Raw genomic sequence first — 22770 nt, forward strand, 5'->3', positions numbered from 1 at the left:
ACCATGCCGTGCTCAACGATGGATATAGAAAACAACAAGACAGAGCTCCACATAGCATAAAATCCGGGTGATTTATTTAAAAACAGGAGTAGACAGATATACAACTCACATTTTTGTTGATAAAAAACAGCATTTGGCCTGTAACGCCGGCCGGACGTATCCAGGAACAAAGCCACTCGTTGGAGTAATGAAGGGGATGGCGTCCGCACGTCCCTCCAAATTCCATTACCAGGCCCTTCAGGTCAGGAATGGATATTAAGGGGAACCCCGCCATCAATTTAAAAAAAAATGACGTGGGGTTCCCCCCAAATATCCATTCCAGACCCTTCAGGTCTGGTGTGGATTTTAAAGGGAACTCCACCCCAAATAAAAAAAAATGGCGTGGAGTTCCCCCAAAAATTCACACCAGACCCCTTATCCGAGCACGTTAACCTGGCCAGCCGCAGAAAAGAGGGGAGACAGAGTGCGCCCCCCCCTCTCCTGAACCGTACCAGGCCACATGCCCTCAACATGGGGAGGATGTCCCCATGTTGATGGGGACAAGGGCCTCATTCCCACAACCCTTGCCCGGTGGTTGTGGGGGTCTGCGGGCGGGGGGCTTATCAGAATCTGGAAGACCCCTTTAACAAAGGGGACCCCCAGATCCTGCCCCCCCCCTATGTGAATTGGTAATCGGGTACCCCTACCATTTCACGAGGGAAGTGTAAATAGTTGGAAAAAACACACACACCGTAGAAAAAAGTCCTTTATTTCTCAATTTGAGGAGGCAGCACCTGCTCCAGGGGGCCCATGCAGCTGTGTAAGGGGCCCCATAATTCCTGATGGCGGCCCTGTAAACAGGCACATTGCAATAATCAATATAATCGATCTCACTCTGTTTTTATAGCAGGTTACTGACATCTGAAGCTTGGCCACATTTTTATCAAACATATTCACTGCACGTTTGTCCTACTAAGACACAATCAATAACAATCTGGATTTTCCTGTTTTTCAGCAACAAATCATAGCGTCAGTTACAAAGAGCTAAAAGGCTACAAGGTATCTATTTTGTGCCTTATCATGCTTTTGCGCTTTTCAGCTGCTACCGGAAAACATTATAGCTGACCATAGAGGGCCAATGGCCACAGTACTCTGAGCCTTCATATGCCGATATATCTGTTCAAACTGAATTGACCTTAAAAAATAATAGTTGTGCCTCTTCTATGCAGGTTGGCAATTGCCTGAAGCTGTGAGCAGAATCAGATTGTAATGTTAATACCGTTATGACGTAAGCCAAGGTGAGAGAGAGGGCCTGTAGAACAACATTCTAAGGAAAGAGGAGTTTGTATCTCTAAGTTTCTAGCCAACGTGTAAAGAAGAGCCCAACGGCGGCAGCATTTCTGTAAGGATGGACTCGTTCTATTGCAGCAGGTGACATATTTTCATATACCGGGCTGAAAATCTCAAGGAGGAATTTCGGTGAATGTGCCCCTCCCACTGCACTTTGTATACACATATAGATATATATTTGTGAAGAAGCCAAGGACCATAGTTTGCTTTCTAACGTTTTGTTTTCTGCACATTCTTTGAGTCAGAGCAAGCCCACCGATACTTGCACCATGGCCTTCTATAGGATTCCATATCCTTATTCTGATGAAAGCAGGCGTGGAGCTAGCCTTGGTGGAAGTCTTAGTGGAGGCCTTGGTGGAGGCTTTAGAGAAGACCTTGGTGGAGGCTTTGGAGGAGACCTTGGTGAAGGCTTTAGAGGAGACCTTGGTGGAGGCTTTAGAGGAGACCTTGGTGGAGGCTTTAGAGGAAACCTTGGTGGAGGCTTTAGAGGAGACCTTGGTGGAGGCCTTAGTGGTGGATCCAGCAGTGGTTTTTCCTTCAGCTCTTTTGCTGCCTTCGGAGGAGCACAATCCAGCGGCTTTGGTGGATATGCTGGAAGTGATAAACAAACCATGCAAAACCTCAACGACCGCTTGGCTGCCTACCTAGAAAAAGTCAAGGCCCTGGAAGCAGCCAATACCGATCTGGAGATCAAGATCCGTGAGTGGTATGAGAAGCAAGTTGGCGTTGGAGCTGATGCTACAGCCAGTGATTACAGCAAATACTACGACACAATTAATGACTTAAAGAGCAAGGTAGGTTGCAGATTTTTGGTAAATGTTTTTATCAATAATGTATTCTATCCAGAGCTTTTTTTCTCAGAAAATAGGTGCAGGAACTCAACCACGACCCAGTTCACATTTCACAAACAGTAGAAGGGTCTTAATGGGGCATTAAATACCAGGATTGCATTACATACAGGGTACAGAGTTCAGGGGGGTTACACACAGAGTGCAGAGCTGTCTCTTGTAAACACAGAAACCAGTCTTCTGTGTTTACAAGTGATTGTGGTGAGCAGGCACCAAAGGGTCTGAGCGAAAGGTGGTGGAACTGAGTTCCCCCAAGTTCCCCCTGAAAAAAAGCCCTGATTCTATCAATATATACAATATCTTTGTATAAGCATATAGCTAAGCGCTTGTGTCTACAAAGCAACTCAGACTTGCTAACCACACCTCTGGGATAATAAGCAATACATTAAGGCTGGGTCCACACTATTGCGAATTGGATGTGGCTAGACCGCATCCAATCCGCAATAGCAGAGATTGTGACTGTCTCTCTATGGAGCCAGATCACATACCGTATATACTCGAGTATAAGCCGATCCGAATATAAGCAGAGGCACTTAATTGTACCACAAAAAAATGGGAAAATGTATTGACTCAAGTATAAGCCTAGGGCGGGAAATGCAGCATCTACTGTAAGTGGAAAAGAGGGCCAACAATGCCCATTTGCAGTCTCACTGTGCCCATTTGCATGCCTCACTGTGCCCATTTGCAGTCTCACTGTGCCCATTTGCATGCCTCACGTTGCCCATTTGTAGCCTCACTGTGCCAATCTGCATACCTGATCTCCAGCTGTGTCATGCAGTCAGTCGGCGGCCGTCCAGTGTAACAAAGCCCCGCCTCCTCCTGGTCCTCATCTGTGATAGACAGAGCATACAGTTTCCCAGCAGTGAGTCATTGTTCAGTGTTCCGCCTATCACAGACGAGGACGAGGAGGAGGAGGCGGGGCTTTGTTACACTGGTCGGCCGCCGACTGACTGCATGACACAGCGGAAAGACTCCAGTATAAGCCAAGGGGGGCTTTTTCAGCACAAAAAAATGTGCTGAAAAATTCGGCTTATACTCGAGTATATACGGTATCTCTGCTGCGGCTCCAGTGCAAATTTGCACAGGGGTCCTGTGCTTCTTTTGGTCCATTTCCAATCTGAATTCGGCTAAGAATTCAGGCTGAAATCTGACCAGAAACAATCTACGGGAACGCACCGTGAGCCGCATGCGGCAATAGTGTAAATTCTTCCAGCTCTCCACGCTTGCACCCAGTTCCGTTGTTGGTCTGTAAGTATATTGGGTGCATATAGGTTTTCATACCATTTTTTCCCCCTCCTTATTAGATAGACCCACGACATTAAACTCTTTATCATAGCAATTTTAAATGTTCTTCTAGATTCCCTTTTTACCTTTGCTCCTAAAGAGTGGCGTGACCACGAAACGCGTCGAGCTATTTACTAACAATATACTGGGGTAGATTCACGTAGAATGGCGTTTCTTTGTGCAGGCGTAACGTATCCTATTTACGTTACGCCTCCGCAACTTTTACAGGCAAGTGCTGTATTCTTAAAAGAAAGTTGCGGCGGCGTAGCGTAAATAGGCTGGCGAAAGCCCGCCTAATTCAAATTGTGAAGAGGTGGGCGTGTGTTATGTAAATTAACCCTGACCCGACGTGATTGACGTTTTACACGAACGGCGCATGCGCTGTCCGTGGAATTCCCCAGTGTGCATTGCTCCAAAGTACGCCGCAAGGTTTCGACTTGAACGTAAATGACGTCCAGCCCCATTCACAGACGACTTACGCAAACAACGTACATTTTTCAAATTTCGTCGCGGGAACGATAGCCATACTTAACATTATCATATATTTTGTATGAAATCAATTATATTTACCTTATTTCCTTGTCATATACTGTGCTATGGTCCAATGCTGGCACAGGAGACGTCACTTCCTATTACAGAGGCCATTGAGTAAACAGGGGATTCTCGCTGTATGTAATCTGACGGCGCTCGTCCCGCCCCCTCCCTGGGATGGGCATTGATCAGGCTGCATTCATGGCAATGGGGAGGCTGCAGATAGGCATAGATCAAGCTGCACTGATGGGCACTCAGATACAGATACAGCACTCAGTAGTGGTTTATTAGAGCAAATAATCCAAACATAACTCTAATGTTACCTGTATGAGATATATAAATAAAAATAGTAATGAACATAAAAAAAACCAAAAAAACATATATTTTTTTTATTTATTTGTGTGGGTCCTTGTACAACACACAGAGGGTCCTTTCCTATTCTTAGCTATGTATCAAAGTACACAATCCTGTTAAATGAATTTCTTTTGTTTTTCAGATCCTGGTTGTCAAATTTGAAAACTCTGGCACTGAACTGCACATTGATAATGCCAGAATGGCTATTGATGACTTCAACCAAAAGTGGGTTATATTTTTTATTAAATGTTTTGTCGTTTAAAAGTAATAATACATGGTATTGAGTTTGGAACAAAAATCATTCCAGGTTAAAAAAAAACACAGGAAAGTGAAACCTGAATTAAAACTGAACTCCAGGCAAATTGAAATACCGTATATATTCGAGTATAAGCCGACCCAAGTATAAGCAGAGGCACCTAATTTTACCACAAAAAAATTGGAAAACGTATTGACTCGAGTATACGCCTAGGGTGAGAATGCAGCAGCTACTGTAAGCAGAAAAGAGGGTCAACAATGCCCATTTGCACGCCTCACTGTGCCCATCCTCACTATGCCCATTACAACCTCACTGTGCCCACTACAACCCCACTGTGCCCATTACAACCTCACTGTGCCCATTACACCCTCACTGTGCCCATTACAACCTCACTGTGCCCATTACAACCTCACTGTGCCCATTGCAACCTCACTGTGCCCATTACAACCTTGCTGTGCCCATTACCTCACTGTGCCCATTACAACCTCACTGTGCACATTACAACCTCACTGTGCCCATTGCAACCTCACTGTGCCCACTACAACCCCACTGTGCCCACTACAACCCCACTGTGCCCATTACAACCTCACTGTGCCCATTGCAACCTCACTGTGCCCATTACAACCTCACTGTGCCCATTACCTCACTGTGCCCATTACAACCTCACTGTGCACATTACAACATCACTGTGCCCATTACCTCACTGTGCCCATTGCAACCTCACTGTGCCCATCCTCACTGTGCCAATTACAACCTCACTGTGCCCACTACAACCCCGCTGTGCCAATTACAACCTCACTGTGCCCATTGCAACCTTATTGTGCCCATTACAACCTCACTGTGCCCATTACCTCACAGTGCCCATTGCAACCTCACTGTGCCCATTGCAACATCACTGTGCCCATTGCAACCTCACTGTGTCCATTACCTCACTGTGCCCATTACAACCTCACTGTGCTCATTACCTCACTGTGCCCATTGCAACCTCACTGTGCCCATTCTCACTGTGCCCATTACAACCTCACTGTGCCCACTACAACCTCACTGTGCCCATTACCTCACCATGCCCATTGCAACCTCACTGTGCCCATTACTACCTTACTGTGCCTATTGCAACCTCACTGTGCCCATTACAACCTCACTGTGCCCATTACCTCACTGTGCCCATTACAACCTTACTGTGCACATTGCAGCGTACCTGAAATTCTTCACAGGCTGCGCTGCGGGCGTCCATTTTTTAAAACTTGCGGCTTCCTCCTGGTCCCGTCCCATTTCGTGATAGGCGTTTGACACTGTGTTCAGTGTTCCACCTATCACGGACATTCTTTCATCCTCGGACAAACGAAAGTCCGTGATAGGCAGAACACTGTCCGATGTCTCCACCATAATGTCACAGTCACGATAAAAATTGCAGATCGCCGCCATTACTAATAAAAAAATCAATAAAAAAATTCTATAAATCCATCCCCTATTTTGTAGACGCTATAACTTTTGCGCAAACCAATCAATATACGCTTATTGCAGTTTTTTTTTACCAAAAATATGTAGAAGAATACACATCGGCCTAAACTGAGGAAAAAAATATTTTTTTATATATTTTTGGGGATATTTCTTATAGCAAAAAGTTACAAATATTACTTTTTTTTCAAAATTTTACGCTCTTTGTTTTGCTTTAGCGCAAAAAAACCCCGCAGAGATGATCAAATAGCACAAAAAGAAAGCTCTATTTGTGGGAAAAAAGGGACGTCAATTTTGTTTGGGTGCAACGCCGCACTACCGCGCAAATGTGAGTTAAAGCGACGCGGTGCCGAATCGCAAAAAGTGCTCTGGTCAGGAAGGGGGTAAATTCTTCCGGGGCTGAAGTGGTTAAAAATCAGTGTGGATTATAGCCTGAGATGTGGTGTTTCCTAAATAAAATACATGTTTTTTCCCCTAAGGAAGGAGATTGAGCTATCTCACCTCAAGCATGTAGAAGCTGATATTCATGCCCTCCGCACAGTCCTGGATGAGCTGTCACTGTCCAGAAGTAACCTGGAATTCCAAGAAGATAGCATTTCAGAAGAGCTAGCCTACCTCAAGAAGAACCATGAGGAGGTAAGAAACATATAAGATTGTCAAAAACGAATATATGTAAATAATTAGGGTCAGTGGCGGCTGGTGCTCAAGTACGCAGCCACTGTGCCCATCAATTGCCACCACTGTGCCCATCAAACGCAGCCACTGTGCCAATCAAACGCAGTCACTGTGCCCATCAATTGTCGCCACTGTGCCATCAAACGCAGCCACTGTGCCCAGCAATTGTCGCCACTGTGCCATGCTATCAATTGTCGCCACTGTGCCATGCCATCAATTGTCACCACTGTGCCCATCAATTGCTGCCATTGTGCCATCAATTGTTGCCACTGTGCCATCAAACGCAGTCACTGTGCCATGCCATCAAACGCAGCCACTGTGCCCTGCCATCAATTGTCGCCACTGTGCCCTGCCATCAATTGTCGCCACTGTGCCATCAAACGCAGCCACTGTGCCCAGCAATTGTCGCCACTGTGCCATGCCATCAATTGTCGCCACTGTGCCATGCCATCAATTGTCACCACTGTGCCGATCAATTGTTGCCACTGTGCCATGAATTGTTGCCACTGTGCCATCAAACGCAGTCACTGTGCCCTGCCATCAAACGCAACCACTGTGCCATGCCCTCAAACACAGCCACTGTGCCCTGCCATCAAACGCAGCCACTGTGCCATGCCATCAAACGCAGCCACTGTGCCATCAATTGTCACCACTGTGCCCATCAATTGTCACCACTGTGCCATCAATTGTCGCCACTCTGCCATGCCATCAAACGCAGCCACTGTGCCATGCCATCAAACGTAGCCACTGTGCCATCAATTGTCACCACTGTGCCCATCAATTGCCGCCAGTTTGCCCCCTCAAAAACCACCAGATTCCTGCCTCCCGTCCCCCAGCACTTACCTTTCTCGGGTCAGCCATCCTCCCTCGATGTCTTCTCCCGAGTCCCACCCTCGATGTCGCTTCAGCCAATCAGGTTACCAATCAGGTCCCGCCGTCCGCACCTCTTCTCTGCTAATAATAATAGCGGAGGAGGCTGGGGACAAAAGCGGCCGCGATTTAGTGATGCTCGCATAAGATTTCCTATCATCTGTGCCCAGTCCTGCCACAAAGAGTTAATCCAGCTCTGAGCAATCCTCTTTTCTTTTTTCAGTGAGATAAACGGACAAACAGGAGAAAACTTTTGTCCGTTCCTCCCCCTTGCTGTGAATGACAGGTTATTTACATATCTCATGCACTAGCCTGAGACAGGCATTATTTTTTAATTCCCACCCCCACTCCTTTTCTGAAGTCATGTGGTTACTTTTCTGGATTTAGACTGGATGTTGGTGATCATAGCAGAATTCAGTGTACGGAATACACAGGAGAAAATGCATGTTCACAAGAGGAGTGTAGAGGTGGGCGGGGAGTCTACTGACATCACGACTCCACCCACAGAGCTCCAGACAACAGATCCACCCACAGAATCTGCAGTTTTTCCGTTCTTATAACAGACAGAGGGGAGACATTTGACAGGTAAGAATACATGCAGGAGGCATCTATATCCTTATAGATCAGCACTATGGAGGTAGTTTAGAAAGGATGAGAGTGGGTTTACATCCACTTTAACCCCTTGAAGGGGTTATACCAACGTGATGCCTGCAGCTGCATCACCCCAGAACCATTTTTTAGAGTGAGCGATTGGCTCTTTAGGAATAACAACTGATGCGGCTAAAAACTGCTTGGCTGTTATCCTAAAGGAGCAGAAGGGGACTCCCCCCCTCCCACTGCCTTCCGCCGCTCTTCTCTGGCCTCCCGTCCTACCGAGAGACCCGATCCACAATCCGGCAGTTCCGCCGGCTAGGCTGAGACTGCTGAGACTGGAACAAAGCCGGAAACTAGTTTGTTCCAGTCTCCTATATAAAAACATGGAAGCGATATCCAGAGGCGTATCTAGTAAAAATAGCGCCCATGGCAAGCACTGAAACTGCGCCCCTGTCGAAACATTTGAAACCCATCTTTCGGAAAACCTTAACAAAAAAAAAACAGCTAACAAAACTAGTGATATTTATCATCCCTTGTGATACCTTGGGTAGTGACATATCCTCTTTATGGAGAAATATGGGGTTTATTAGACCCCTGATCCCTCCTCTGCCCTCCAAGGCTAGGTAAATGCAGAACCAATACTGGAAGTGATGAAATATTCATCATTTAAGGCCTCAGTTTTCACAGAGGAGAGGGAGAAACTGATGTTCCTCCTTCTTCTTTGTGCGCTGCCAATCCGACCAGATGGAATGGGAGAGCTTGGGAGAACAGGGGAGGGCTGTGGCTGAACGCAGCAGGGATAGCGCTGCCATTGTCCATCAGCAAAGGTGCTGAAAAGGAGATCCTACCTATGCTCGGGAGGAGGGAAGAAGAGACCCTCAGACCCTGGTAAGTGCCTTGCTGCCCAGCCACTCAACAACGCCCCCTTCATATGGCACCCATGGCACTTGCCATGGCTGCCATACCCTAGATACGCCACTGGCGATATCACAACGTCACCCCTAGTTTACTCGGCTGCCAATGGCACTGATTTAAAAAATAAATACAGTATTCAGAATCACCGGTTTTGGCGATCCAAATACTTTGAAGTGCAAAGTAGGGATTTGGGTCTTTTAGACCCCCGATCCCTCCATAAAGAGTACCTGTCACCACCTTTACTGTCACAGGGGATGTTTACATTCCTTGTGACAGCAATAAAAGTGTTTAGAATTTTTTTTTTTTACAATGTAAAACATTTTTTAGTTTAAACCGCTTGCCACCCAGCGCACGCAGATATACGTCTGCAGAATGGCACGGGGAGGCAGAAGGACGTATATATACCTCCCCTTTAAGAAGCGGTTGTTGCACGCTCGCTGTGATCTCTGTGAGCTCGCCCGCGGGTCCCGCGGACTCTATCGCCGCGGGCCTACCCGTGATCGTCTCATGGAGAGATAGAACGGGGAGATGTTAGTGTAAACACAACATCTCCCCGTTCTGCATAGTGACACTGTCACTGATCGTGTTCCATGTCAGAGCAAGCCACGCCCCCTACAGTAAGAATCACTCCCTAGGGAACACTTAACCCCTACAGCACCACCTAGTGGTTAACCCCTTCACTGCCAGTGTCATTTTCACAGTTATCAGTCCATTTTTATAGCACTGATCGATGTAAAAATGGTCCCAAAAACGTTTCAAAAGGGTCCGATGTGTCCGCCATAATGTCGCAGTCATGATAAAAATCGCTGATCGCCGCCATTACTAGTAAAAAAAAAAATATTAATAAAAATGCTATAAAACTATCCCCTATTCTGTAGACGCTATAACTTTTGCGCAAACCAATCAATAAACGCTTGTTGTGATTTTTTTACCAAAAATATGTAGAAGAATACGTACCGGCCTAAACTGAGGGAAAAAAATTACTGTATTTATTGGCGTATAACACTCACTTTTTTACCCTGAAAATAGAGGGTAAACTGTGCCTGCGTGTTATATGCAGGGGGCTGTGGAAGGCTTTTTCCTGAAACTTCCCTTTTAAAGTTAGGGTGCGTGTTATACGCCTGTGCGTGTTATACGCCGATAAATAGGGTATACCTTTTTTGGGGATATTTATTATAGCAAAAATTTTTAAATATTGCATTTTTTTCAAAATTGTCGCTCTATTTTTATTTATAGCGCAAAAAATTTAAACCGCAGAGGTGATGAAATACCACCAAAAGAAAGCTCTATTTGTGGGAAACAAAGGACGTAAATGTTGTTTGAGAGTCACGTTGCACAACCGCGCAATTGTCAGTTAAAGCGAGGCAGTGCCGAATCGCAAAAAGTGGCCCGTTATTTAGCAACAAAATGGCCCGGGGCTTAAGTGGTTAAAGCACCCAGTCCCTGCGAGCTCGCGCAGCAAAGAAACCAAATGCGTAAGTCGCGCCCGCATATGTAAACGGTGTTCAAATCACACATGTGAGGTATCACCACGATCGTTAGAGCGAGAGCAATATCCGATCCAGGCATGTGGGTGGATCCTGACCATATTGTTGTGATCTTTCCCCAGCCTGGATCGGCTCTGTCATGCCAGCCAACAGCGGGCTTCAGCTTCAATGAGTTTTGGCGGCACTTCTCGGTACAGATCTTGTCAACAGCTGGTTCTCCAGGCAAATAACAACACTGGAAAAAATATGAATTCACTTTTAGTCTATTTATATTGTTTTCAATCTCAAGCCCTGAAGGTGGTGGTTTTGGACACCTGCCTCTAACCAGATCTCCTGAGCCAACGTCAATACCTTAAGGTGAGATAGCAGTACCAAGAAGATAACCTGATGGGTATAGTGTTATTTTCCCACTTTCCTAAAACAGAAAAAGGATGGTAGTTTCATGTTAACACTCATTTTCTCCAAAAGCACAATTGCTGGAAATTATTGTTAAATTTTTTTTCTACCTATCACATGTATTTATTTATTTTTGGCTTGCCACCCCAGGCATCCTTCCCAGCCTAGGCCATAATTACATGTACCTGGTCCTTCAGCTCCCAGAATACTTACATCACATCTCCCAGGTGGCTGCAGGATTGGCAAAAAAAGTGGCCAGTGGGCAGGACATGGGGAAGCTCTGGCACACCACCGGAGCACAGTGCCTGTACTGAGAAGAGGTAGCCAGCTGAAGGGGACCAAGATGCACCTGAACAGTGGAGTGCAATAGGACAACGATGGATTTGCTGTGCGGGTAAGTATGCGTTTTCAAGAGAACCCAGGACTACAGTTAGGAGGGAAATAACATGGGTGGGGGAGAGTTGAGTACCATTTTAATTTACTATTGCTATACTGATTTCTAGTGAATTGATCAACATGAATATTAATATAACAACTGTATTATATGAAAGCATAGTTACATAGTAGGTGAGGTCGAAAAAAGACACAAGCAGGGGCGGACTGACCATTCGGGCACTCGGGCACTGCCCGAGGGCCCCATGCCACTAGGGGGCCCCATCAGGGTTGCCAGCCTCAGTAAAACCAGGGACAGTATGTAAAAATCAGTGTGTTTTAAAAAAAAATCCCAAGATTATAACTGCACCTCCTCTCCAGTACCTTTTCAGTGTGTGTGTGTGTGTGTGTGTGTGTATACTGTGTGTATGTAAACTGTGTGTGTGTACTGTGTGTATACTGTGTGTGTGTGTGTGTATGTATACTGTGTGTATGTATACTGTGTGTGTATACTGTGTGCATGTAAACTGTGTCTGTGTATACTGTGTGTATGTATACTGTGTGTCTGTGTGTGTATACTGTGTGTATGTAAACTGTGTGTGTGTATACTGTGTGTGTGTGTGTGTATACTGTGTGTGTATACTGTGTGTGTGTATACTGTGTGTCTATACTGTGTATGTATACTGTGTGTGTGTCTATACTGTGTGTCTATACTGTGTATGTATACTCAGGGCCGGATTCCAGACAAGGCCAACAAGGCCAGGCCTCGGGGCAGCAGTATGTGCAGGGGCGGCACTGTGGCGGAGAGGACACTTTCACCACTTTCACTTCGGGAGTTCCCCCCTGAAACTGAGGGAAGAGGTGGTGAGCACCCCCCCAGTTCTCTATGCAATTTTCGGCAGCAGCACCCCCTATCAATGTCATATTCGGCAGCAGCACCCCCCCGCTTCTCAATGTCCTGCGGATAATGTCCCCCCTGTACTGCGCAGGCGGGGGCGGCATTGAAGGATCTGGCCTTGGGGCATCAAAGGGAGTAAATCCGGGCCTGTGTATACTGTGTGTGTATACTGTGTGTATGTATACTGTGTGTGTGTGTATACTGTGTGTCTGTGTGTGTATATTGTGTATGTATACTGTATGTATGTATGTGTATACTGTGTGACCCCATAATCTATTGCCTGGGGGCCCCATAATCTCCTATTGCCCAGGGGCTCCATAATCTCCTACTGCCTGGGGGGCCCCATAATCTTCTATTGCCCGGGGGCCCCATGAGTTGTCAGTCCGCCCCTGGACACAAGGTCGAGAAAAGCATGCCTCTCTTTACTAATGAAACAACATTCTGCTTTTGAAACTTCTACTCACGTTTTTATGGGTATGAAAATATTTGATTTGGAACCTGAGACATAGAATCTGATTGGACATTAGTGGCTACGCTCCAATGTTATTTGCTTTGTTCTTTATAAACATGCCCCACAATGCCTCTTTAGCATCAACTTTAAGAATGACCGTTTTGAACATTTTGAATCAGACACATTTGTTTTTTAATGTGAGCTTTATACAAATGTCTTAGGAGATGCATGCTAAAAGAAGCAGCTCGGCAGGCCAAGTTGATGTACAGATGAATGCCGCTCCAGGAATAAATCTCACTAAAGTCCTGAATGATATGAGGACCAACTATGAAGATCTGGCTGAGAAGAACCGAGCAGATGCAGAGGCATTGTTTGCACAGAAGGTAAGATGGAGCCTTAAAGGTTAATTACACACCAGCAAATATATACATAGATGGGCAATATATCTTTTGCTTGATTTTGCTGTATGTGTAGCGCCCTCCTAGCGTGGGACGCTAGGCAAATATCGTTTATGGCTCCTTCTGTAATCAGGAGAGCAGTGATTATTTGTTCTGGTCTGTTTATGGTTTCATATGCTGGGAGATTGATTGCTTCCCTTTGCTTCTAGAAGAAGTTTCTAGAGCTTAGGGAGGGAGAGTCAAATAACCAGTCTCAATATTTATCATTGTTGGGGGTGTATAATAATAAGAAGGTGCTAATAGTAGGTGATAAATAAATTCCGAATTCTAGCGTGAAACAATATGTTAACTATAAGGTCAACAATACAATAATGATTTAAAGTGCAAGTGCTTATATGTTAACAACATCAAAAAATAAGTGCAAACAGGTCCAAAAAATGCAGCAATGGTCCCTAAATGATAAGCAATTGGTAAGTCCATGCATCAAATGGTTAACTTGAGAGTAGTCACCATCGCCACGGAACAGATATCAAACTGGTGATACCCGGTGAGAGGTAGAGGTAAGTGCCTACTTACCAGACGAACATGACCACCATGACCCTTTGTTTTAAAAAAAGGATCAGGTGGAGTTTTAGTACAGTTGGTGGCCTAGGGTCTGTACTGGTACCTGGATGGGACTGGCCAGGAATGGACTCCAACAGAAGAAATTACCATGGATAAAATTAAGAAAAGCGGGCCATAGTGAAGTTTCACGATTTATTATAAAACAGATTAAAAACAAAAGCCAAATGGCCGCTTACTTGTGCAAGTGCCGAGACCTTGGCACTAAAGAATCAAGCGTGTTACAGCTAGATGTGACGTGGAGCAACGGCCGCACTGTGTCTCACTCTCGTGGGTAGGTGTACCGTGCGTTCCACCGCCTCTCTGTGCCAAATCTGGAATTAGCTGAACGTGACCAGGAACGCCTCAATATTTATCATGTTTTTATCATGCCAATCACTGGAGAGGAGTTTCCAAAAAGGATCTAGAAAGGTGATAAATAGTGTGTAACCCTTGAGAGCTGGTTGAGTTACAAAGCATGAGGGGCTTCTGCCCATAGGCAGCTAAAGGGCTGTGTAGCTGTTCTTGAGGGCTCAGCGATGTCGGGGCCTAGGGCCTGGATAGATGACCTGTGAAGCTGGCTGTAGGACTTCACCACAAGTGATCTAAACTATCTCCCAAACTGGACCGTGTCTGGAGGAGACCCTGAATTGTTTCCTGGTGACTGTTAGGTAGATTCAGGTAGAATGCCGCAACTTTGCGGCGGCGTAGCTTAAGGAATTTAAGCTACGCCGCCGTAAGTTAGCTAGGCAAGTACATGATTCACAATGTACTTGCCTGCTAAGTTACGACGGCATAGCCTAAATCGGCGGGCGTAAGGGCGCCTAATTCAAATGTGTTGGAGGGGGGCGTGTTTTATGTCAATGAGGCTTGACCTCACATTTTTTACATTTTTTTTAACTGCGCATGCTCCGGGCGCCTACATTTCCCAGTGTGCATTGCGGCTAAGTACGCCGCACGGGCCTATTGTTTTCGACGTGGACGTAAACGATGTAAATCCCGATTCGCAGACGACCTACGCAAACGACGTAAAACATTTGAATCTCGTGGCGGGAACAGCGGCCATACTTAACATTACTATTCCACTAGGGCCTAGCTCTAACTTTACGCGGCCTATCTCTTACGTAAACGGCGTAAAAGTACTGTGTCGGCCGGGCGTACGTTCGTGAATCGGCGTATCTCCTAATTTGCATAATCCGACCGCAATGGAAGCGCCACCTAGCGGCCATCCGAAATATTGCAATCTAAGATAGGACGGCGCAAGCCGTTGTATCTTAGATATGTTTAAGCGTATCTCTGTTTGAACATACGCTTAAACATAAGTCGGCTTAGATTCTGAGTTAGGTCGACTTATCTACTGATAAGTCGGCCTAACTCTACCTGAATCTACCTATGTGTGTTTTTTTTTTGCTTGCACATAATTGAATAATGGAAGTCAGCAGAGGTCTCTCTCATTTACTAAGCTTTGGAGTAACTGCACTTGCAAAGCCCTCAGTTTATGTGCCTTTAGGAAATCAACCTCATTATCTGTAGTGAAATGTATCTAATTTCTGCGATCATTTTGACAGATTTTTGGAGACTTTGGGCTCTTTCACACATGCGGACCGTATGTCCGTTTTTCATCCATCCGTTTTCAGATAAAAAACGGACATACATTGATCCTTATGAGATTGCCTGTGTCAGTGGATGAACATCCACTGACACCCGATCTCATCCGGGTCCGCAATCCTCTGATTCTGCTGACGGAGGAAAACCCTATTTTTCCATCCATCTGCAGATCGGATCGGATGAACACGGACAGACGGTCCGTGTTCATCCGATCCCCCAATAGGGGAGAGTGGAGATCTGATAGGGTGGTCCCTACATAGTGTGTGGGGACCACCCTGTCATCCGCCGGCTTAGCAGGGATCAGCGGAGTGATCCCCGCTAATCAAGCGGAGGTTCACGGGGCGGATCATCGCGGATCCGTCCGGTGTGAAAGAGCCCCTTGTCTTGTGTATATACAAGCATATACATCATGTGCTGCAAACCTCCCAATCACTCTAAATATAAAACAATGTACATGCCTATCACAATGGCCTAATCCTTGTTAAAACATACTGTATGTCATATGTAGTGACGGGGAGACTTTATTTATTCACAATTATTTTGTGAGATATTTTTGGCTCAAATATTCGCAAGACAGAACGGGATTATGAATAGACAAGTATTCTTACAAAGGTGTGGAACTTGAGCTGTTAGGAGAGGGGTGTCATCAATTTGAAGGTGTGACAGATGGATACCAGAGTGACACTTTCAAGAACATCAGAGAATGACAATGACTATTCTCTAACAAGAAAAAACAGACCTGCCCAAAGATATAGCAATGACTTTGCCAAATATCACAGCAAAGATGACTTTAAATCAGGGTTTTTCAACCAGGGTTCAATGGAAGCAGAGGGTTCCTCCAAAGGTTACCAGGGGAAAATAGTATAAAAAAATTACACACACATATAGATATTTCTACGGTTTCGTGAACGTAGCCCATTGTCCCTTGTGGGGTAGTATTTTTGTCTATGCATTGTTTTTTATTAATTTTTTATTTAATAAAATAATGAAAACAGAAGAAGCCATAAAATGTTCCCATTTTAGAGCAATGAACTGAAGACAGAAATTTCAGCTGGTGTGGAACAAGTAGAGACAAGCAAGACCGAAATCACCGATCTCAGACGAAACCTCAAAAGCTTTGAGCTTGAACTGCAGTCTCTGCTGGCATTGGTAAGCCAAAAAACTATTAGAGAATCTAATAGTTGCCCCCAGTGGTACAGGAGCGAGTGCCCTACTTTCAAGCATTTTCTAGTTTGCTACAAAAATAGTATCAATAGCGATTTTATTTTTCATAAATCACGTGTTTATTGACTAAAGTAGGGGTCTGAAAACTTTCTTAAAAAGTCACTAAAGGAAAAAAAATGTTTTCTTTAAAATAACAAACATTTTATACTTACCTCCACTGTGCAGTTCGTTTTGCACAGAGTGGCCCTGATCCACATCTTCTGGGGTCCCTCGGTGGCTGTCTCTGGTCCTCCCCACAAGAACTCATCAACTTCATGCGAGAGAGTTTGCATGGTGATGAGTCCTTGTGGGCGCGCTCCCGTGATACAGAGAGCGGCTGTAGCTGCTCACTGTATCACTCGACCCCGCCCCTCGGCGCACCTCGTCACTGGATGTGATTGACAGCAGCGCCAGCCAATGGCTGCGCTGCTCTCAATCCATCCACTCTAGCCAATCAGCGGCCAGGCTGAGCGGCAAAGAGAATCTTGGGACCAAGCGCGGGACTTTTGAGGGGTCAGGTAAGTAAAACGGGGCTCGGGGGGGGGGCGGCATCATCAGATGTTTTTTCACCTTAATGCATAGATTGTATTAAGGTGAACATTTTTTTTTCCTTTACAACTCCTTTAAGCCCCATACACACAGGCAAAATGTTGGGAGACATTGGCCGGTACAAAAAATACCGGCCGACATCCTGCCCCTGTATATGTCAGTCTGTCCAACAGAGGCCGGGCTGAGAGCACTGATCGGAGTGTTCTGTGGGGGGGCGTTCCCCTTGTCAGAAATACAACAGCTCAGCAGGGGAGATCGTTGTACTAACCTCTCGTGGTTAGTACAGTGGCTCCCGACCAAAAACTGTAGTGTGTACCAGGCTTGAACAAAGGGCCAGTTTATTTATTTTACTTTCAGACTTTAAGGGATCTGAACTGAGGCCAGCGGGCATAGAAATGTTCCTGGCATCGGTGGGAATAAACATCACCACATTTGGTATTTGGGGAAGACTAGTGTCCCATCATTGGTATCATTGGGAGGAATGGTGCCCCAATGTTGGTGTCAGTTGGCAGAATAGTGTCTCCTATCAGTGGGAGAAATAGTGCCCCAATGGCTAGATAAAGGCAAACAGAGGGCCACATATGGCCCACGGGCTGCAGTTTGGAGACCACTGGACTAAAGGATACAATGTGGTTTACTGAATTTATTTGTCATCCAACACTTTAGAAAAAAAACTTTGAGGACACACTTGCAGAAACGGAAGCCGATTATGGAGGACAGCTTCATCAGATCCAGCTCATCATCACTGGGCTAGAGGAGCAGCTCCATCAGATCCGATCAGACACGGAACACCAGAGCCAGGAATACAGAGAGCTTCTCGATATCAAGACAAGACTGGAGATGGAGATTGAGACGTACCGCCACCTGTTGGAGGGAGAACTAGGGTAAGTGCAGGAAAATAACTTATCCAGTGTAAATTCTGAGTTGCTGCAGTTGGCGCTTACAAACAACTGAAGGCAATATCTCTGCCCTCATATGACAGTGCTTGGCCAATCACCAATGCTGTCAAAAAAGTAAAAGATTCTTGAATGTGTACGGAGAAGCACGAGATAGAAAAATGTATCTCACTTCAAGGACTCCTCGATACATTTAATGGTTAGGAGCATCAAATACAGCCAACATATTGCAGGGGGAAAAAGCCTCCTCCTTCTACAGGACTCGAGCAGTTGGTGTTAAAGTTCCAGCCTGTAATTTTTTTAAAAAGTCAGCAACTACAAATGCTGTAGCTGCAAACTTTTAATATAAGGACATTTGCCACCTGTCTAGGGTTCCCACAATGTTAGCAGCCCAAGCCAATTCGTCCATTTGCTTCGGGTAAAGGCGCCAGCATTGCAAGTAAGGAAGCCTTCAGGTTTCCTTCTGCGCATGTGCAAGTCCTGCTGTGCTTTTTGAATAGTCCCAGTCATCTTCTGGGACACACACAGGTCCCAGAAGAAGGTAATGGGGGGTGATGCAAACATGCAAATTACGTACCTCACAGAGAAAAGGGCTGCTGGAAAAAAACAGAAAATATACAAAACAAAAACGAAAAACAACAATATCCAAAAACGGGGGTTGGGGCTATTGTTCAGGACCTAGTTGCATTTTAGCCCGGAACCCCGCTTTAAAGTGATTGTAATGTCTTGTTTTTTTTTCTATAAAAATAACAAACATGTTATACTTACCTGCTCTGTGCAGTGGATTTGCACAGCGCAGCCTGGAACCTCCTTTTCTCGGGTCCCTCTTCTGTGCTCCTGGCCCCTTGCTTCTGTTGAGTGCCCCCACAGCAAGCAGCTTGCTATGGGGGCACCAAAGCCGAAACACATCTCCTTGTGTCCATTAAGACACGGAGCCGTGGTCTGGTCCCCGCTACCTCTCTCTCCTGATTGGCTAACAGACTTTGATTGCGGGAGACAATGGTGCTGCTCAGCGTATCTCAGCCAAACAGGAGGGAGATTCTCGGATAGCCGAGACACTCATGGACATCGCTGGACAGAGGTGAACCTCAGGTAAGTATTAGAGGTGCTGAGAGGGGCTGCTGCACACAAAAGGCTTTTTATCCTAATGCATAGAATACATTAAGATAAATAAAACCTTCTGCCTTTACAACCCCTTTAATAAAATTACAACAGAATGCACTAAGGAACCTTTGTTAAAGCTTGGTGATTATTGGCATTTCCAGATGACACTCTAGGCAGTCGTGCATTCTGTTGTGATTTTATTAACAAGAACTGCACAAGCCCTGATAAGGGGGAGACTTTTTCCTCGAAACATGCTGGCTCTATCTTATACTCTTAACCATTACATTTTTCATCAGCCATCAGGCACGAAAGAAAAAAACTAGTGAGTCAAATGCTCCTCAATACTTGAAAATACTGTGTATTGTTTCCTTTTTCATACATCACGGGACACAGAGCTGCATAGTAATAACTATATGGGTTCAGTGGCGGCTGGTGCTCAAAATTGTTTGGGGGGGCGCAAACGAAAAAAGAAAAAGAAAAAAATTGCAGCCTCACTGTGCCCATCAAATGCAGCCACTGTGCCATCAATTGTCACCACTGTTCCATGCCATCAAATGCAGTCACTATGCCATGCCATCAAACGCAGCCACTGTGCCACCAATTCGCAGTCACTGTGCCATGCCATCAAACACAGTAACTTTGCCATGCCATCAAACACAGCCACTGTGCCATGCCATCAAACGCAGCCACTGTGCCATCAATTGTCACCACTGTGCCATGCCATCAAACGCAGTCACTGTGCCATGCCATCAAACGCAGCCACTGTACCATCAATTGTCACCACTGTGCCATGCCATCAAACGCAGCCACTGTGCCCATCAATTGTCGCCACTGTGCCAATTGTCACCACTGTGCCCTTTAATTGTCGCCACTGTGCCCATTGATGTCACTGTGCCCTTTAATTGTCGCCACTGTGCCCATTGTCGCCACTGTGCCCATTGATGCCACTGTGCCAATTGTCGCCACTGTGCCCTTTAATTGTCGCCACTGTACCCATTGTCACCACTATGCCCATTGATGTCACTGTGCCCTTTAATTGTCGCCACTCACCACTGTGCCCATTGTCGCCACTGTGCCCATTGTCGCCGCTGTGCCCTGTAAAATGCCCCCCCCCCCCCCCGCCTGGCACTTAGCTTTCTCGGCGGGTCAGCCATCCTCCTGCCACGTCCCTCGGTGTCTTCTCCTGCCCTCGATGACGCTGGCTCTGATAGGCACTTCCGCACAGCCAACCAGCTGCCGTTATTCAGGTGGTCGGTGCTCACTGTCCGGCCATCTGAATAGACCAGCGGCCGAAAACAATAACATAAATTCATGCAATGCATGAATCTATGTTATTGTATCAGTGGCGGTGTGGAGCCAGAGGGGTCGGCGCTCCAGCGCCCTCTATAGACGCACCACCACTGTGTGGGTTATAGGTCACCTTCAGGTGATGGACACTGACACACCCAAGACAGGAAGTCTCCTCCCCTATATAACCCCTCCCATACCCCTCCCATATGGGGAGTACCATTTTATTCTCTAGGGTGTTATAAAAAAAATTATAATGTATATGGGTTCTAAGTAATTTTCTAGCAAAAAAATTTTTTTTAACTTGTAAACAATAAATCTCAGTAAGAGGTTAAGTGGTTAACAAATTTTTCGAAAACACATTTTTTAAAAGAACAAAAAATTTAAAGAATAAAAATCTAAAATTCGAAAATCTAAACATTCGAAAATCCGACATTTTAAAATTGAAAAATTGAAAAATCAGAAAGAATGAAAATCAAAAAATAAGAATGAAAATTTAAAAGTAAGAAAATGAGAACTAAAATCAGAAAATCCAAACATCTGAAAGAACAAAAAACATTCGAATAATTTATATTATAATTAAAATATTATGTTTATTAACCATTATTATAGTTTTTATTCTTCTTATTATTATTTATTAATATTAAATCATTTTAATAATAAAAACTATAATAGTTCTAAACTATTACATTTACAGGTATTGGCATTTCCTTTCAAATTTGGCTGTTGAACGTAACGAATATGAATTTATCCAAAGTTACGAATTATCCATCATTCGTTATTTTGGATAATTAGTAACTTAAATTAAATACATTTGTATGTTCACTAACAGCCACATTTGAAAGGAAATTCCAATACCTATAATTTAATAGTTTATAACTATTATTATAGTTTTTATTATTATGATTATTATTTATTATTTACAAATAATAATAATAGTAATGAAAAAAACGATTATAATGGTTAAAAAATGTAATATTTTAATTATAATAGAAACTATCCGGATGTTTTTTCTTCTTTTTGATTTTCAAATTTTTTGTAATTTCATCCTTTCAGATTCTCTGATTTTTGAACTTTCAGATTTTTGTTCTTTCAAAATTTCAGATTTTCGTTCTTATTTTGGGATTTTCGAATTTTCGAATTTTCGGATTTTCGTTCTTTCGAATATTCAGATTTTCAAATTTTGGATTTTCATTCTTTCGAATCTTAGGATTTTTGAATTTCTGAGTTTTGATCTTTCAAATTATTACAAATGATGGAAATAGCGAATCTAAACACATGGAGTAACTAATTTGAATTTATCTGATTTTTTAATTATTGAAATAACCAATACCGCAATTTTCTGCACTGTACAGAAGGAAAATTAGGTCATATTGCATTACAATACAATACATGATGGCAATATAACCTAATTTTGCTTCTGTGCAGTGCAGAAAACTAAACAAATGACACATGGAGGGGATACACATAAAAGACTTCTAGAACAGGAAGTGAGATGGATCCTTTACCTGGGGACACGGATCCCCACTGGCATGAATTACAGATGGGATGTGAATGTATTCCTTAAATAATGCAATCCAATTCCCTCATTCCCTTTAGACATTATGCCTCTCTGTCACATTTCTAATCTTCACTAACTACCTATTATTACTTTTGAACCTTGTTGATACAATATTGTATGAGGTCCTTTGTTTGTCCTGTCTTATACACAGTGATTTACCATGATATCAAATGGACACACGGGCTACATGCCCCAGCATACTGAATTTTTTTAAGAAATGTTTTTTTTATTTTTTTTTTATGCACCTGCATACTGAAAAATCTTTGAATAATTATTTTTCTCACCCATGTGTGTAGGGCGATCATGTATAGTATTCCACTGTGCTTTTAGATCTTTTGTAACATGATGTGATGTGTATATGCCGTATTTTTGCTCCATAAGGCGAATTTTTTTCACCCCAAGAAATGGGGGAAAATGTCCCTGTGTCTAATGGAGCGAATACTGACCAGGGCTCCCCCTGCTGCCGCCACTATGTTTCATTAGCGGGCGGCCGTCACCCACGAGCCTGGCGATCTCCTGGCTAAGCCTGTCACTCACAGAAGACAGCAGCCCCAGTGGCCAAATGGGGTACTGCCGCTTCTGCTGCTCTGTCTTCTATCTGAGTGACAGGCGGATATGATGACATCCTCGCCAGTGGCTAGGCAGGCTGCATTCTTAATGGGCACAGGTCAGGCTGCATTCTTAATGGGCACAGGTCAGGCTGCATTCTTAATGGGCACAGGTCAGGCTGCATTCTTAATGGGAACAGGTCAGGCTGCATTGGTAATGGGCACAGGTCAGGCTGCATTATTAATGGGCACAGGTCAGGCTGCATTGTTAATGGGCACAGGTCAGGCTGCATTGTTA

At 44.6% G+C, this 22770-nt stretch overlaps 1 protein-coding gene across 1 annotated transcript in view; it reads left to right on the plus strand.

Moving 5' to 3' along the window:
• Positions 1-1162: 1162 nt before the first annotated feature.
• Positions 1163-22770, plus strand: part of LOC120918559 (keratin, type I cytoskeletal 47 kDa-like) — a 30515-nt gene continuing 8907 nt past the window's right edge. The window contains exons 1-6 of the mRNA XM_040330202.1: positions 1163-2123; positions 4489-4571; positions 6540-6696; positions 12940-13101; positions 16348-16473; positions 17743-17960. Of these exons, the coding sequence (XP_040186136.1) occupies positions 1599-2123; positions 4489-4571; positions 6540-6696; positions 12940-13101; positions 16348-16473; positions 17743-17960 (1271 nt within the window). The 5' untranslated portion in view covers positions 1163-1598. The remainder of the gene's footprint in view (positions 2124-4488; positions 4572-6539; positions 6697-12939; positions 13102-16347; positions 16474-17742; positions 17961-22770) is intronic.

Source organism: Rana temporaria, chromosome 12, assembly GCF_905171775.1.
Source record: "Rana temporaria chromosome 12, aRanTem1.1, whole genome shotgun sequence".
In the NCBI taxonomy this organism is placed as follows: domain Eukaryota; kingdom Metazoa; phylum Chordata; class Amphibia; order Anura; family Ranidae; genus Rana; species Rana temporaria.